Source organism: Hakea prostrata, chromosome 9, assembly GCF_041222555.1.
Source record: "Hakea prostrata isolate BN-2017 chromosome 9, UWA_Hpros_2, whole genome shotgun sequence".
NCBI lineage: Eukaryota > Viridiplantae > Streptophyta > Magnoliopsida > Proteales > Proteaceae > Hakea > Hakea prostrata.
Genome location: NC_142608.1, coordinates 15,663,037 through 15,681,286, shown reverse-complemented (window position 1 = coordinate 15,681,286; position 18,250 = coordinate 15,663,037). Strand labels below are relative to the sequence as shown.

General features: G+C 35.9%; 1 protein-coding gene across 1 annotated transcript; it reads left to right on the top strand.

The window, feature by feature from the left end:
* Positions 1–15,246: 15,246 nt before the first annotated feature.
* On the top strand, positions 15,247–17,770 carry LOC149004824 (wax ester synthase/diacylglycerol acyltransferase 4-like). Its single transcript, XM_089169309.1, has 5 exons — positions 15,247–15,490; positions 15,619–16,197; positions 16,305–16,664; positions 17,172–17,309; positions 17,551–17,770. Exons 1-5 carry the CDS (start codon positions 15,287–15,289, stop codon positions 17,695–17,697), a joined length of 1,428 nt encoding a protein of 475 aa, XP_089025435.1. The 5' UTR covers positions 15,247–15,286; the 3' UTR covers positions 17,698–17,770.
* Positions 17,771–18,250: the final 480 nt, after the last annotated feature.

Sequence of the window (18,250 nt, the reverse complement as noted above, 5' to 3'; positions counted from 1 at the left end):
TAGTGCTAGGGTTGGAACCGAACTAAGGAATGGAATGAATGAAGACAAATGGAGGTTTGGTGGCTGAATCGATCGCTGAAGCTGAAGGCCAAGCTTTTCGCTTCACCAATGGTTTGGATATTGACAGTCATGAAAATGTAATCTATTTCACTGATTCCATAACGAATTTTCAGAGAAGGTAATTTCAGTGATTTGAGGAAGACCGATCGGTTGAAGAATGAACCCAGAATTTATGATCGGTTGAAGAACGATGGGTTTTTTTCTTCACTCAGATTTTAGTAAGGGTATTTTTGGAATTAAAACAAAATAACAGTGGGTTAACAGTTTTTAGTGTAAAAAGGTGAATCTCTAGATTTCATGAATCCGGAGATTTACACAACCAAACGGGTGTAAATCTCCCATTTGTGAATCCATAGATTTACCGCTACCGAGAGAGACTTCTGGTGCAATCATTTTGATGCCACAAAAAACAGTAAGAAAATATCATTCAAATCAATAACAAAAAATGAAACCTAGCATCTAAAAAACTTTGATTGTAGGTGCTTGGCCTTTTATTGCTGCTTAGAACCTGTCTGTCATCTACACCTTTATCATTTTTCAAGCTTTCATTAGAGCTCCCATATTCCTTGTCCCTATAGATATCATTAACGAGTCAACCTGTGCCCCCGATTGAAACTCTATATATATCTACCTTGTCCCCTCTTATGGAATCATTGTGAGATTTGGGGTTTCCACATTAGGGTTTTGGATGAGAATATTATAATGTTATTCTACTTTGTAATCTTCTTTCAACACAGTGAGAGTTCTTCTTCTTCATCCCGTTGACGTAACACATTGTGTTTTTGCATGTGAATCACATTAAATCTCTTTTATTTTGAATTGTTTCTGTGGCGTCTAGAACTCCTTCGAGGGCCGGATATTGAGATGACCACCTTAAGAGCTCCCCAGCCAAGTCAGAATAGCTGAGATGCCTGCACTCACAAAGAAAACAAGAACAGTCCAGCCGAGTTTTGACCGAGGAACCGCCTCCGATGCCCAAGTCAGCCTAGGCAACAATAAGAGTTCTTGAGAGAGTTCTCAAGAACGTAATGAATAATTGATCATATGAAGTTTTCCTACCTTTCTCCATGTAGGAGGTGGGTTTATATAGAAGATACCTGGAGGCGGGGCTTCCTTGAGTTCCGGATCGACAGTTGAAGAGTGAGGGGAATATCTTCGGAGTTACGGCTCCTTCTTTATCGGACCAGATAGAGCCGTTATCTGATGACTCGTCTCCGCAATTCTTGGAACGGCCTTACTGAGTAGCTATCTGTAACTAACTCTCTTTGACCTGGCCATCTTCAACGTCTCTCTTGGACTTAGTCCAAGGGGCTTCTTGAGCTTATTTCGAGCATGTTCCCTGAAGGGGTGAATATGCTTCCTCCCGGGGGGGTCAATAAGCTTCCTCCCGAGGGAGTTTTCTGTGCCTCTCATGAGAGAGCACTGTTCATCCCGAGTCCACAGAAGACTCATATCCCGATTGGTATGTGCTATGCTCCATAAGAGGATTCTTGGAATCCTCTTAAGATGACTTCTCCATCCCGAGCGGGGGTGTGCGCTCGTCCCGAGGGGGGTCCTCGGGATATATGTTCTCCACAACAGTTTCTTTTTTTATTTTTGATTTCTTGGTGTTTCTGCTTACACTGGGCATAGGAATCACATATTACATTTGGCATGAGTATTACTTTGTGGAATAACTATTAAAATGAAATGAATCCTCTAATCTCTAAATGAGATCAAACATTTTTATATATAACAATTGAGTTACAATATTATAAGGAAAAAACCCTATACATAAGATATATTAATTCTAGTCCCTAATACCCTCCCACAAAGTCAAGGGGCCTTCAAGAACCTTGAGTTTGGACCGAAGATGTTTACGGGTAGGAGAGAGACCTTTGGTGAGAACATCTGCCAACTAATCACTAGTAGAAATATAATGAACCTAAAGATCCTTCTTAGCAACCTTGTCACGTACAAAATGAAAATCAACCTCAATGTGCTTTGTACGAGCATGAAAAACATGGTTGGCAGACAAAAAGTAGCACCAATATTATCACACCATAAACGAGGAGTGATGGCACAAACACCAAGCTCAGTCAATAAGGATTGAATCCATGTAAGTTCGGTAGTAGCGGAAGCAAGAGCACGATACTCACTCTCCGTGCTAGAACAAGCAACAATAGTTTGTTTTCGAGACTGGCAAGAAATGAGATTGGATCCAAGAAAAACAAGATAACCACCTTGAGATTTTCTGTCATCAGGGCATCCTGCTCAGTCAGCATCTGAATAGGCATCTAAAGTGTTAAAACATGAAGGAGTAATATGAAGGCCATATAAAAGAGAGCCTTTTAGATACCGTAATAGACGTTTTAAGGTCAATCAATGGTCTTCTGTTGGCGTAGACAGAAACTGACAAAGTTTGTTGACCGAGTAAGATAAATCAAGTCGAGTAAGAGTGACATATTGCAAGCCACCCACCAAGCTTCGATACAACATAGGATCATCCAAGAGCTTTCTAGAAGAGCTTAAATGATGAGACGGAGCAATAGGTGTAGAAACAGGTTTAGCATCAAGAAGTTCAACGCGATCAAGCAAACTGTAAACATATTTTTGTTGAGACAACAAGACTCCAAAACCAAGAGGGATCAATTCAATACCCAAAAAATATCAAGCAGCACCAAGATCCTTAAGGGCAAACTTCGAAGATAGAGATTGCATTAGCGCATCAATAGTCTAAGAAGAAGGTCCAGTAATGAGTATATCATCCACATATACTAATACATATAATGGCTCAAACGTATGACGACAAATACAGAGGGAAGAATCGGTTTTGGACCCCTCAAACAAATATTCACTAAGACGTTGAAACCAAGCCCGTGGAGCTTGTTTAAGGCCATATAAGGAACGTTGTAATTTGCAGACATGGGCCAGATATCTAGAATCAATTTAATCCAAAGGTTGTTGCATGTAGACATCCTCAGAAATAACACCATTTAAAAAGGCATTATTAACATCTAATTGACAAATCGGCCATTTTGATGAAACGGCTATGGCAAGGATGATTCTTATAGTAGTTGGTTTGACAACAGGGCTAAAAGTTTCTTCATAATCTAAGCCGTATTCTTGAGTATAGCCCTTTGCAACCAATTGAGCCTTATGGCGTTCAATAGTACCATCAAATTTACGTTTGATGCGAAAAAGCCACTTACACCCAATTACATGACAATCCTTTGGAGGAGGAGTAAAAATCCATGTATGATTAGAGACCAAGGCAATAAATTCATTGTCCATTGTGCGACGCCAAACAAGGGATTTTGTAGCTTGACTATAACAAGTGGGTTCCATTTCACTAGATCCAACAGCATGCAAAGCCAATGGCAAAGGATGTTTGGTAGCATAATAACTCTTAAGGATCTTAGGGATTCGTGTCCCATCTAAAGAGCGAGTAACCATGGGATGAACCCGAGTTGAAGAGGGAGTCTTTGTTTGTTGTAATTCCTAGATCTTGCAATGTAATTGCTCATGACCTAGCCCGGAAGGCCATGTCGATTTTGGGCTCGACTAATTGGCCGCTTTCCACTCCTTGGTTGAGTTCTGCAACCTCGGTTTCAGCCCATACTTAATGAAGTTGGTTACCAAAAAAAAAAAAAGAACCCGAGTTGAAGAGGGTTGTAAATCTACCAAGTCTTGGTGTAGTGATGAATGGGCAGCATCAAACAAAACAGGCCCATGAGGCTCCAAAATAGAAGTGTGTGTGGTAGCATGTTTATCAAAATTAGCTAAACCATGAGAAGTATCAACAACAGTCCCATCTACAGACAATCCATTAAGTACAAAATTTTCAGTATTAAAATGAATATTATCAGATCCACTAGACATCTGTAAAACTTCAACAGCTTGAGGACGTCCAGGCCCATGTGGAGAGGCTGAATCTGAAATAGGTGGTGAAATAGGTAGTGAACCATTAGTAGATAAAACATGCAACCCACGTACTTGAGAGATTTCATTAGGACATTGAGTAATATTAGGAGGCCCACTTGGAGAAGCTTCAAAAAGCCCATGTGAAAAATCCTTTGAACATAGCACATCAGATAAAGCATTAACAGCAGTAGAACCCATCAAAGATATGTCACAAGTATGAGTATTAGTAGTAGGTTTTATGGGTGAAGCAGCAACACCAGTAGAAGTATGTTCAACAGAGGCAGTGTCAAGTTGGGGAGAGTAGGGTAGAACCAATGGGGAATTAGAAGGGGAGGCAAAAGGGGAAGGAGCAGGATATTGAAAAGGAAAACTAGACTCATCAAATACAACATGTCTAGAAATGAAAATTCGGCTGTAGAGAGATTCAAGCAGCGATAACCATGATGACTAGGACTATATCCTACAAAAACACAAGGAGTAGACTGAAACTCCATTTTATGCTTTTAATAGGGTGAAGCATAGGGTAACAAGTGCATCCCAAGACACGGAGGAAATTATAATTTGGTAAGCGTTGAAAAACTCTATAAAAGGGAGAGTCAAACCCCAAAAATAGCAGTAGGAAGTCTATTAATAATGAAAATAGTAGTGATGAAAGCATTTCCCCAAAAATGAAAAGGTAAACCAGAATGACCCAAAAGAGAAGACCCATATCAACAATATGGCGATGCTTACATTCTACCTTGCCATTTTGTTCAGAAGTAAATGGACAAGACAATCGATGTTGAATACCACATTTTTGAAGAAATGAGGAAAAACCTTGAAATTCACCCCCCCCCAATTTGACTGTAAATTTTTGATAGTAGAAGAAAACTAATTTTCTACTAATGTCTTAAAAATCTGAAAAACATGTAATGCATCAGATTTATGAACAATAGTATATATCCATGTGAACCAAGTATAATCATCAACAAAAAAGACATAAAACCTATGCCCCCTCATTAGATATAACATGTGAAGGCCCCCATAAATCAAAGTAGACTAATTGAAGGGGAGCAGTAGTAAGATGATCACAAGACTAAAAGGGAAGTTTATGAGATTTGCCCAACTGACATGAAAAACATACAGAAGTTTGCCTAACACCCACAGAAGGCAATTGAAATTTCTGTATAATCGTACTCACAGTAGGAAAACTGGCATGACCAAGGTGAAAATGCCAAGTATTTGGTGAAGCTTTAGTTGCAGAGAAAGCCACCACAAAATTATTTGATTTCATTCTCACAGGGAGATTATAGACACCATTCTTAACAAGTCTTGTGTGGAGGACACGCCTCGAGTATAGATCCGTAATATGAAAGTAGTTGGCATGAAATTTAAAGAAGACATGGTTATCAGTAGCAAATTTATGCACAGATAATAAATGTTGTGATGCCGTGGGAACATGAAGAACACCAGTAAGCTTGTAAGAGGAATTGCCAAGGGACATAGAAGAATCACCAACTTGTTTAATAGACATACTAGATCCTCACCAATTGAACAATATCATCTCCCAAAAATTCCGAAGGAGAACTGACAACAGTGAGATTAGATGTAATGTGATGTGATGCTCCTGAATCTGGAATCCAATTCATAACTGCAAGGGAATGAGAACTTGAAGAAGAAGGCCGAACAATAATAGATCAAGTGTTGAAGTCCAAGAATAATGTGCTTGAGGAAATGATCTTGGAGAATGAAAGCTTGAAGCAACATTAGAAGAAACAGGGGATTGGCCAAAAGAAGGATTTCCAGTTCTTGATAGCAATGCTTTGCATGATGCCCTGGCCAATCACATAATTGACAAACCAGAGAATGAACAGAATGACTAGCATTTCATCCATTCTGAAAGTGACATTGACCAGAAGTTCGACCATGAAAGCAAGAACCTCTGCCATAGACACCTCTTGAAGAACGACCAGAAGAAGAGTTGAGAGACGCAGAAGCAAGATTTGCAGAGATGTTGGTGATATCATGTAAAGTTGAAACAATTCACATTTCCTCTCAATATAGGAGACCATGAAGATCAACAATCTTGATTGGGGAATCCTTGGTCGTAACAGAGGTTAAAAGCTTGATACTCTGAGCCTAAACCCCCAAGTATGAATAGCGCAATATCCGAATCAGAGAGAGCTTGAGAAGTAAGAGCAAGATCATCAACAAGTTTCTTGATCTTGAGAAGATATATAGCCATAGTATCAGCCCCTTTTCGAATGGTGTGAAGCTGCATCCTTAATTGCATCACTCTGGCTTGAGAAGATGAAGCATAGATTGAGGCTAAAGCTTGCCAGACTTGTGTAGATGTTCGAAGACCAACAACCTGTGAGTGGACCGAATTAGTGAGAGAGGACAATAACCAGCTCAGAAGGACTTGATCACGAGTATACCAGGAAAGATACTCAGGATTAGCAGCAGGGGAGGAGGAAGTTGGATCAAGAACAGGAGATGGAGAAGAGGTAGATCCATCAACAAGATGCATAAAACCAGAGCTATTTAGCATAGGAAGAAATTGAGATCTCCAAATGAGGTAGTTATCACCAGAGAGCTTGATGTTTAGAAAATGGTGAAAATTAGAGAACGAGGATGCAGGAGGAGTGAGAGATGCAGACAAAGAAGGTGCAGAAACCAGCGGAAACAAAGACGATGCAGATGGTGCCATCGATACAGCAGACGCCGGAGGAAGTGAAGATGCCATCGCCGTCCAAAGAGGAAAAACAAAGCAGAAGAACGAGAGAAAAATCAAGAACTAGGGTAAAGAACAAGAAAGAGGAACAAAACGAACTAAAAAAGTTAACCCAAGTGGTTTAGAAAACCGGAACCACAAAGAACCAGTTAGGCTCATGATACCATATTAAGATGAAATGAATCCTCCATCTCTAAATGAGATTAGACATTTTTATATATAACCATTGAGTTACAATATTATAAGGAAAAAACCCTATATGTAAGATATATTAATTCTAGTCCCTAATAATAACCACAATTAGTAAATACATGTATTATACACGTATCTGAACTAGGGGTGTCAAAACCTAACCCGAACCGTTAAAACCGGACCGAACTGGCCCGCTATAGCCTGAACCGGCCCGAACCGAAGCTTAATGGGCTGTGTTTGGGCTGAACAATCTCAACCCGCAATGGTTCGGGCTGGGTCGGGCCAGCCCGTGTGTGGCCTGCTAGCCCGAACCGTTTGGCCCGAAACCAGCCCCAACCCGAACCAGCCCGTTAAACCCGCTATAAAGAAATAAAATAACTTAAATTTAAATGTAAAAGACAAGAAAACCCCAAATATCCATTTGTTTTCCTTAATTGTTTTGCTTTGGAATATGCAAACAACAAGTTTGTCAAAGCTTTCGCCATTTGAAAGATGGGCTTAGTAAATATTTAGCAAGTGTATTATCATTTGAAAATCTTTTTATGTTTTATTTTGATCCATTTTTACAAGTGTCAAGAAGGAGGAGGAAAATAAGCAGAGACAACCCATTAAAATTCATCAAAATGCTAGCTTTCTTTTGTATAATAGTTCTATAAGTTTTATTTCTTTATAATAAAAATGTTTTTGGTTTTGAATACCCAACACAAAAGACTTGGAGATAACTTAATATTTATATGTGTACACATACTCTTTATAAATTTCACATATCAACAAGGTACTCAAAACACACCGTTAGTAAACCCGAACCCAAACCGTTAGTAAACCCAATTCTAAACCGTTAGCCCAAACCGTTAGTTAGCCTGGACCCAAACGTCACCGGCCCGAAACCGGCCCGAAACTGTTATTTTCTTAATGGGCTGTGTTTAGGCTGAGTGTTTTTCAGTCCGAAACCGGCCCAACCCGAACTGTTGACACCCCTAATCTGAACATATAATTGAAAAACGAACTTTTCCTGTGTATTAAACATACACTTGTTGTCGTACCCGACTTCGAAACCAACCCGTATTGATTCCTTATCAATTATCATTTTAATTGGCGCATTGGGCATATTAATTGGTTTTATGCTTTGTTTAGAAAAGAGAAAGCCAAAAGCTTTATAAAAAATCTCTAATCCTTATATGATTCACAAAACTTTCATTCCCATTGTGTGCAAGAATGAATTTAATACCACTTCAAAGAGATAATACCACCTCAGTGTACAATCTTGGTGATCCACATTTTCATTTTATGCAATTTTTATCATAGACTCTATTGTGTGCAATAATGAATTTAAATATTATATATTGTATTTCTAGTAAACTCTGATATTTTAATGTCAAAGAATTATTATAATATCTTTATTCTAGGATAAATATCACTTACCTCCCCCTTAATTGACCAAATGACACGTGGACCCCCTCTTAGTTGGATAATATCACTTACCTCCCCTCGTATCTAGCAAAGTTATCAAACACCTCCATTTTTTTAATTTTTTATATTAAATTCTATTTTTACCGTTTAATATTTTTTTGAAATCCCAAATTACCTTCAATTGAAAATATGTTTTAATTTAAAATATAAATTACATTCAATTACTGTGGTAGTTAAAATCTTAAATTACCTTCAGTTAATATTATTGTTAAAATCTATAATACCCTCAATTATTTTAAAAGTTAAAACCCTAAATTACCTTCAATTAGTTTTATTATTAAAAGTTCAAAATGCTCCTATGTTCTTTATCTATATGATTCTTTTTCATTAAAACTAAAGAAAAAAAGGGAAATCAATCAAAAAAAATTTAATCGTCTTTCTTAAGTTTCCTTTTCCTTTTTCTCTCCGAATGAAAGAAATCATCAAAATTAAAAGACAGGGTTATTTGTGGGTCTTGGAATAAAATTAATTAAGGGTAATTTAATGTTTTAATTACTAAGGTAATTAAGGGTATTTTGGGATTTTAATAATAATATTACTTGAGTGTAATTTGGAATTTAAACTAAAATATCTCTTAATTTAGGGTAACTTGGGATTTTAGAAAAATATTTAATGATAAAGTTAGAACTTAACAAAAAAAAAAACTGACATAAGGGAGGCATTTGATAACGTTGCTAGGTAAGAGGGGAGGTAAGTGATATCATCCAACTAAGAGGGGGGGGGGTCCAAGTGCCATTTGATAATATCAATCACTTACCTCTTTTAATTTAGATGCATTTCTTTCATTTGGAGAGAAAGAGGAAAATGAAACTTAAGAAAGATAGTTAAATTTTTTTCGATTGATTTCCCTTTTTTCTTTTTTTCCTCTTCTTCTTTAGTTCTAATGAAAAAGAAACATATAGATAAAGAACATAGGAGCATTTTGAAATTTTAATAATAAAACTAATTGGGCGTAATTTAGGGTTTTAACTATTAAAATAATTGAGGGTTAACAATAATATTATTGAAGGTAATTTAAGATTTTAACTACTAAAGTAATTGAAGGTAACTTAGAATTTAAATTAAAACATATTTTCAATTGAGGGTAATTTGGGATTTCAAAAATGTATTTAATAGTAGAAATTAATAGAATATAATGGAAAAAAAGTTAATAGAAGGGAGGTGTTTGATAACTTTGCCAGCTAAGAGAAGAGGTAAGTGATATTATCCAACTAAAAGGGCGTCCAAGTGTCATTTGGTCAACTAAGAGGGGAGGCAAGTGATATTTACCCTTAATTTTACCATAAATAGAGAATGCACAAAACACAATATGATAGATAAAAATTACTTTCTGTTATAAATAATATTTATTATGGATGTCCATTACCCCAAAGAGATTGTACTTCCAATTGAAGATCTCAATTACCTCAGGATGCAATATTGGTGAAGATCACAACCATCTCATTACACAATATTGGCAGTCAATATTTCCATTCTATGCACCTTCTATCTTGGGCGGCAATCTATCTTTCCATATCAAGAATATCTTATTGTATGCAAGAATCATATATTGTATTTCCATATCAGAGTAGATGCTCCTTCTACTATAAATATGTAATGCACTCAACTGAATGAATTAGTTCTGATTGAACTCATCTTGTCTTTCTTCTTTGTATCTAATATATTTTCTCTTTATTTTATAACACTTTCATCTTATTCAATTTATTTTATTCTCTTTACTATATCCTTCTAGTTCTCCTTTAGTTTTATAATGCGTTATTAGGAAGAACAACCTCTCCGATAGTCAACTAAGGTTTGAAGATCTACTAACTAAGAAAATAGATTTGATCTAAAATGTATAATTTTTTATCAATTTTTTTTCATCTTCTTTCTATCAATTATTTATTTTTATTTTTATTTAATTTGAAAATGTCCCTCTGCTCCTAAAGTGACGGTAGATATTTACATTTATTCTAATTAATTTAAGGATCTTAGGTACAGTATTATGGCAAGTATTGAAAAACCCAAATTCCACATCCTAGAAGCAAGTGAAGGTAATTATCTGTCTTGGTGCTTTGATATAAAACTGCATCTTCAAGGGCAATGTCTCGCTAATGTAATTACAAATACTTAAACCTCAAATGAAAAGGATGAAACAAACACACTAATTTTATTTGTTGTCCTTTGCATTTGATCACGCAAACTCAATATTTATCCATTCGAAACCCTTAGACCTTGTAGAAAAGGTTGAAGGACATGTACGATCATACTAAGACTATTATCCTTCCTCAAGCATAATATGACTAGAAAGCATCATAGGCTGTAAGATTTGAAATTAGTGTCTAATTATAATTCCGCATTGTCTGATATTGTTTCTTAGCTTGCGTTATGTGGTATCAAGCTCACTGATGCAGAATTATTAGAAAAAACTTTCTTCATCTTTCATGCTTCTAATATAGTATGGCAATAGTAATACCAGCAACATCAATTTGTCAATACTTTGAATTAATTTATGTGTTCCTAACAACTAAGCAAACCAATGAACTGCTGCTAACAAATCACTATGTTAGACCTGCTAGTTCAAAAGCATTGTTTGAAGCACATGCTAATTCTATTAATACTTCTAGCAATTTTGAGAGCTATGACCGCAAGCAAGGATATAATCCTTGAAGGGGTGGCAAAAAATTTAACTGCCCTAGAAAATCTGACATTGGCCCAAAACATGGTAAAGGAAAGAAGCCAACGGATATGACTAATGAAATGAATGTGGTTAGTGAATATATTTGCTATCACTGTGGCATGATTGGATATTGGTCGCATATTTGTCATATGCTAAAACTATGTCAATCTATACCCAACATTAAAAAATAAAATAAAATAAGGGTAAGCATGGCGAATCTCATGCCATTGAAATTAATCCACACAGTGAACCTTACACCATTGAATTAATCTTACTGCGTTAATCACTGCTAAGGCCATCAATATCAGTTTTTTTGTTGGGGGGACTCCTCTTGCTCTTAAAGTCGCAAATACATCCTTGTATGTAACTGATTTTTTGAGGACCTTATACTGCTTTGATCATGTATCAATTTTATGATTTTAATAATTTTGTTCCTTAGTGGTTTCTTATTTTATATATTTACCTTTTTGTTACTTTTTAATGTTATTATTAATGAAATACTTATGAAAATTAAATAATATTTGCGACTTGTTAATGATTCTATCTGATTCTATAATTAATATGCAAATTTTATGAAACTTGACACTTGAAGTTATCAATATAAGTGCATATGATGAATACCAAGAAAAAGTGAGATTTGTGTTTGTTTGAATAATAATTAAATAATAATTATGAAGCTTGTTCACAGGGAAAATTTATTATTAAGCCTTCTATAACAAAGGTTAATTTTGTATCCCTTTATTCTTACAAAGAATTTAGGGTGATATTTCTGGACCAATACAATCACCAAGTGGACCATTTTCAATATTTTATGCTCTTACTAAATGCATCCTCTAAATGTCCCATGTTTGCTTATTATCTATGCATAAATTGTTTTTGTATGATTACTTGTATAGATTATAAAGTTATAGGCACATTTTCCTGATTATTCAATCAAGAACACAAGGATGGATAATGCTAATGAATTTACATCAAAGAGTTTTGATACGTATTGTGTTTCACTTAGCATCGAGGTTGAACATCTGGTTTCATATGTTCATATGTAAAATAGATCGGCAGAGTCATTGCTTAAATGCATCTAAATTATTGCTTTTACTCTATTATTGAGAATCAGTCTCAATGATTCACATGGGATCATGTGGTTTTACATGCGGTAACACTAATTAGGTTGCGTCCTACTACTAGTCTTTTATAATCTCCCCTTTAGATAGTTTTCGGTTATGAATCTGATAATTCACAATTACACGCTTTGGTTGTGCGGTACAAGAGTCTGTAGCACCACCAAAAAGGACTAAAATGGGTCCCTAATGTCGGTTGGGCATTTATGTTGGTTTTGATCCACCATTCATTGTTAAGTTTTTGAAACTACTTACTGGTGATCATTTTATTATAAGATTCGTCGATTTTCATTTTGATGAGACAATGTTTCCCTCAATTGGGACACTTGTGAATTCATGGTTGCAAAGTAGAAGCCATGTGAAGATATCTCTTGAAATGCAATGAATTTTATTTGGATTAGACCCAAGGACTCCTAAATGTGAAAATGAGGTACCACGTCTAATTCATTGACAGGCTCTGACCAGTAGATTTCTTCATGCATTCAATGATACTACTAAGGTAACAAGTATTAAATGTTCCAGATAGGATAATTATTCCTAAATGATAGGCTAAAATGAATCAAAATTATACACTTGAAGCATGGTAGACTGATAGGATCAAAGGACACTGTTCCTTAAAAAGGAAGGGAAAAGAATCAGGAATCCCCTCTAGAAGAGCCTAGTATTGTGCCTACTCCCAAAGGGCTTATTGTCGTTGAAGCGGTACAAACTGATACCAAAATTGGAAATACTGAGAATTCTATTACATATTATAATGAGATTTGGTATCAGAATGAAATTATCGTTAATGATATTTTTGCATTCTTCGTTGCTTACATTACATATTATAATGAATTGGATATGATTTTTGACATAGTTTGAAACAAACTCTAAGTTCCTAATTTGATTCAACTAAAAAATTCGTTTGTCTAGATGATGTATTTATCGCATTGATTCGAGAGCTTAAATGCACAATCCGACCATTGAATTTAAAGATCAAGAAGTCGTGAAGCTACTGTCCAAAAATCAACTTGATCAAACGTCGATTGACTATCCAATGAAAGACTTGATCAAAACTGGACAGAGCACACCCAAAAACATGATTCTTCTTTTTCAACCTCTTCATGAGAAGTCAAGTTCTCAACCATTCCACTAATCCTCAATTAGCATTTTAATTTGATAATATGTACATATAGTATTTTGACTGGTTGAGATTTAGTAAAAACTAGGTGATGACCATCTAGAAGTTGAGCACCACAGGCACCACCACCATGTCAATGGCACTAACCTAGCAAAATTCCATACATTGTTAGGTGAAACATATATATCTTGTGTCAGACTTGATTTTATTTGAAGAAAACAAATCTCTTTATTGCGTAGTGGGTTCACAATTATTGTAGACCCGACTACATTCTCGTGGTATGAGATAAAACAACAAATCAAATTTATGATTTGTAAAATTTAATGAGCAATGAGGAATTAATACATCCCCAATCAGCGATGAGGACTTTCACATCTATGTGAAAACCAAGTACATGAATCAATATTGGTCAATTCATTTGTCCCCCCTCGAAATTGGTAGCTTTATATTAGGAGCAGAGACTATTACATATATCACATGGAGCATCAATTTCATGACCTCTTCGCTAAGAAATGCCAATCATTATCAAAGAGCAACCCACCCTTCCATGTTAGGTCAATCCATGTTTTGGTCCAAGTTCGTATTACTTTCCCACCATATGGTTGGATGTGTTAGTGGGGTAAAATGATTAAGGTGATATTTATCATAGCCTTCCACTATTTATATAGTAATAAATATCAAACATTATTCTTTATGATTTTGTAAATATTTTATTTTTAATAAAAAGATATTGATTCCATAATACCTCACGTAAATCAATATCAGAATTGCACACTGGGGTCAAAATCACCATTAGGGTTGGGATCGGTGTTGGCTAGGGCTAGGCCAGGCCAAAGATTAAATCCTGCTCAATCCTGGTGTTGATTATTGTAAATCGAACAAACTTTTGATTGTCTATAAAAAAAATTGTAACTTTTATTTTTAGTAATATTAAAATTAAAAAGAAAACATGACTTTTCTGGTAGAAAAAATAAAATAAAATTCTAGGAGTAGTTGATGTTCTTCTATGCATTAATTCCTTCAAACTTCTAGGCTCCGGGAACCAGTACAGTGTCATTTATTTTTTAAAGCATTGTTACAGAAATCAGAATGGCAGATCCAGTCTCAGAATCAGTGTGGAGATTTTACCCAGAAAAAAAAGAAAAAAAGAAAGAAAAAAGAAAAATCAGTGTAGAGAAGCTTCGGTTTGAACTGGGCAATGAAAAATCCAGAGATTCTGAGGCCATGCATACATCAAATGTAACCCTAGATGTTTACTTGGTTCTGACGATATGGACCAAGTAAGACTAAGAGGATATTAGCTGAAGTGGAATCATTTTCATTTTCATTAAGAAAGGTTACTAAATGCTGCCTAAGTAATTTTACTTGGTCCCAAGAAGTCATAGTTGGTTACCAGAAATAAATGCTGCCTAAGTAATTTCATTTTCTGTCTTTATGATTTTTCTGTAGAGTTTTGATATAAATCATCTTTAGATAGATAGAATAGAAAAAGAAAGAAAAAAAAAAAAAAAAAAAGAAAGAAAGAAGAAGAAGAAAAGAAAAGAAAAGAAACAAGCACGATTTCCTAGTGGTAGGGATGAAATTCCATTCAATTGATCAAAACTAAGGCTGTTTCCTCTTCAAGGTGTTTAAGCACCATATAGACATTGCTTTTATGTTTAATATAGTTTTATCAAATGAAGCATAACTAGAGACTTGGAAAATTATAACTCAATTTGGGAAAATATTTTATATTATCCTATAATTCCTGGGGAGGTCGGTTAGCATATTTGATGTCCACAATTACAGCAGTACCAACTTTGCATAATTGCTAGTTAGTAGTTACTATATGCCATTAATATCTGCATTTACATCTTCAGGGTACAGAAATTTTTATTGTTCTTCCCAAAAAGAAAGAAAAAAAAAAATTAAAAAAAAAAACGAAAAGGAAAATGAAGTAGGAAAATGTTTCAATTATAAAAGTTAGGTTCGACTTTTAGTAAGGCATACCATATCAAAGGATTCTCTACCAAAAACAATCATATCAAAGTATTCAAAGTAATCAGGATCTTATGGAGTTCAAGAGAGAAAGAGCTGATGGTACTGTAGAAGTTGATGAACCAGTGAGTCCTACTGGTCAGTACTTCAACAGTTCAGTGCTCTCCATCTCTATTCTTGCCATTTTTGAGACAGATATCCCCTTGGATTCCTCACAGACTCACTTTCTCCTCAGGACTCTCTTCCTCCCTATCAACCCTCGCTTCTCCTCTATCATGGTAATCTCTCTCTCTCTCTCTCTCTCTCTCTCTCTCTCTCTCTCTCTCTCTCTCTCTCTCTATCTCTCTCTATCTATAAACACCTTAACCATTTCTTTGGTTGGCTCATTTTGTTTGGTGGTTCTCAGGTTAGAGATGAGCATTGTGGGAAACAATGGAAGAGGGTGGATGTGAAAGTGGAAGACCATGTTCATATCCCTATCTTTCCAGATGGGTTATCACCAGAATCATACGAGGAGTGCTTGCAAGAATATTTGTCAAAGATAGCCATGGGAAAGCTCCCAGAGAACAGGCCCTTGTGGGAGATTCACTTGATCAAGTACCCAACAAGTAACGCAGCTGGGAATATAGTATTTAAGCTTCACCATGCATTGGGTGATGGATTCTCACTCATGGGAGCCTTATTTAATTGCTTGAGAAGGGCTGATAACCCTTCTCTTCCTTTAACTTTTCCTTCATCAAGGCAGGGTCTCATGAGTTCTGATTGCAACAAAAGAAGTTTCTTTAAGAGAGTAACTGATCTTCTCTCAACCTTCATGAACACCACCTCAGATTTCGCCTTCAGCATTCTGAAAAGCAGTTTTGTGGAAGATGATCGGTCACGTATCAGGTCTGGCCATGAAGGTGTGGAGTTCAGGCCAATCACCATTTCAACTGTAACGTTCTCTCTGGAGCAGATCAAACAAATCAAGGACAAGCTTGGTGGGGTAATGTTTCCTTAACACTGGCAGCTAGCTTCAGTACTGTAGATCGTACACCATTTAAGTTCAAGATTAATTTCTTATTTATTTTACTTTTTTTAATCTTAATCCAGACTATTAATGATGTCATTACTGGGATAGTATTCTATGGAACACGGCTCTACATGCAGACTATGGATCCTCCAGGTTCCAGCAAATCACAATCTACAGCACTGGTGCTCCTGAACACCAGAGTCATCAGCAACTATAAACAATCACTCGAAGAGATGAATAAATCAGATTCCAAGTCACCATGGGGCAACCGGTTCGTCTTCTTACACTTGTCGATCCCTAATTTAGCTGATGCTGAAATGGTGAACCCGCTCAACATCATTCAAGAAGTGCGGGAGATAATTAAGAAGAAAAGACAGTCGTCAGGGGCTTATCTTACTGGTGCACTACTAGAAACCATGAGGAAAATTAGCGGTCCTGAGGCAAGTATAGCTTGTAACTTTAACAAGTGTTACTCAAATCATCACACACCATTTTCGAGATCCAAAAGCTGTGATTACAAGGACGGAGAGATTATTGAGTCCGGATCAGCTATCCGTGGAGGACGGTTTTACCACCATAAATACAGGACCCAGGGGTTAGGTGATAAGATTTATTTATTTATTTATTTTTTACCTGTGGGTCTCACAAAATTTATGGTTGTAAAGTCGTCGGGGAGCACAGAGACGGGGTGATGATCTGGATTCGAGATTATTGTCATTGAATATTGAAAATACTATGTGTCATAATCTAGATCCAAAAGCTGTGATTACAACGACACAGAGATTACAACCATTGAATATTAAAAATGCCACGTGTCATAATCTGTGAATTTCATAGAAGATATTCATTTGATAACAAACCAAAATTCACAGTACCCATTGGGCTTCGGTACTTTGATTGGAGAAGGGGAAGGTATCTAATTTTATGTTATTTTATTTTCTTTACAGAAAACAGCTCAATATGTCCATGGCACACTAAATAACAGTAGCATGGCGATCACAAATATGATTGGACCAATGGAAAAAATGTCAATGGCTGATCATCCTGTTAGGGGTATGTACTTCATGGTGATTGGTTCACCTCAGGTAATAACTCAAAACCCTAGCTGTTGTGCCTCAGAGTCATCTTCTATAGGGAATTGGGGTTCATGGGCCGGACCAGTACAAACATGGATTTGTTTGGGTCTTACATTGGGCTTAAACCCATTCCTACCTGGCCCATGAATCCCTTTTCTTAAATGTCTGTTTTGGTAGTGTAATTTGGATTTGGTTTTGGTTTTGGTTTTACTTGAATAGTAATTAGTGGAATGAATATTGGGATTTGCAGAGTCTTGCAATAACCATTGTGAGTTACATGGGAAGAGTAAGGGTGGCAGTCGGAGCAGAAAAAGGTTTCATAAATGAGAAATTATATATTTCTTGCTTGGAGAAAGCCTTCACAAGGATTCTGAGAGCCTCTGCATGCAGTCCTTGATGTCCTTCACTATAATTCACCTTTAGTGTCTTTCGAAATCTCTTCATTTCCTTGGCTTTTCAGTATGATAATAATAGATTTTTAATTAAAAAATAAAATGTATTCCATATATATTATGTACTTCGGATTTTTATTTTGGTTGGTAAATTGAAAACTTGTGTGTGAATTTTTTTTTAGCAACTTGAGTTTGTTTACATTTCTCTGAAGTCAAAAAGATAGGTGTGAAAAATGAAGTCTGGAAACTAGGGTGCTTTACCTTCAAATCAAAGGTGGTTGGATGATACAGATATAGGGGAGAAGCTCTGGTGTCAATGAGCTTTAAATTCTTCACCTCTTACTTATTGTTAGAATAAATATAGAAATAAACTAAGAATAAATATAGAAAATAAACTATGTATAGGACAAATCAACAATGCATGATAGACAGAATAGAAGAATGAATAAAAGTAACATTACTCCAATTAGAAGCACTTACCTGTGAAGAGCAGATCTTCAATCCCAGACCAACAAAGTAATGACGAACAAAGATTTAAGGTGTACATGGATGTACTGT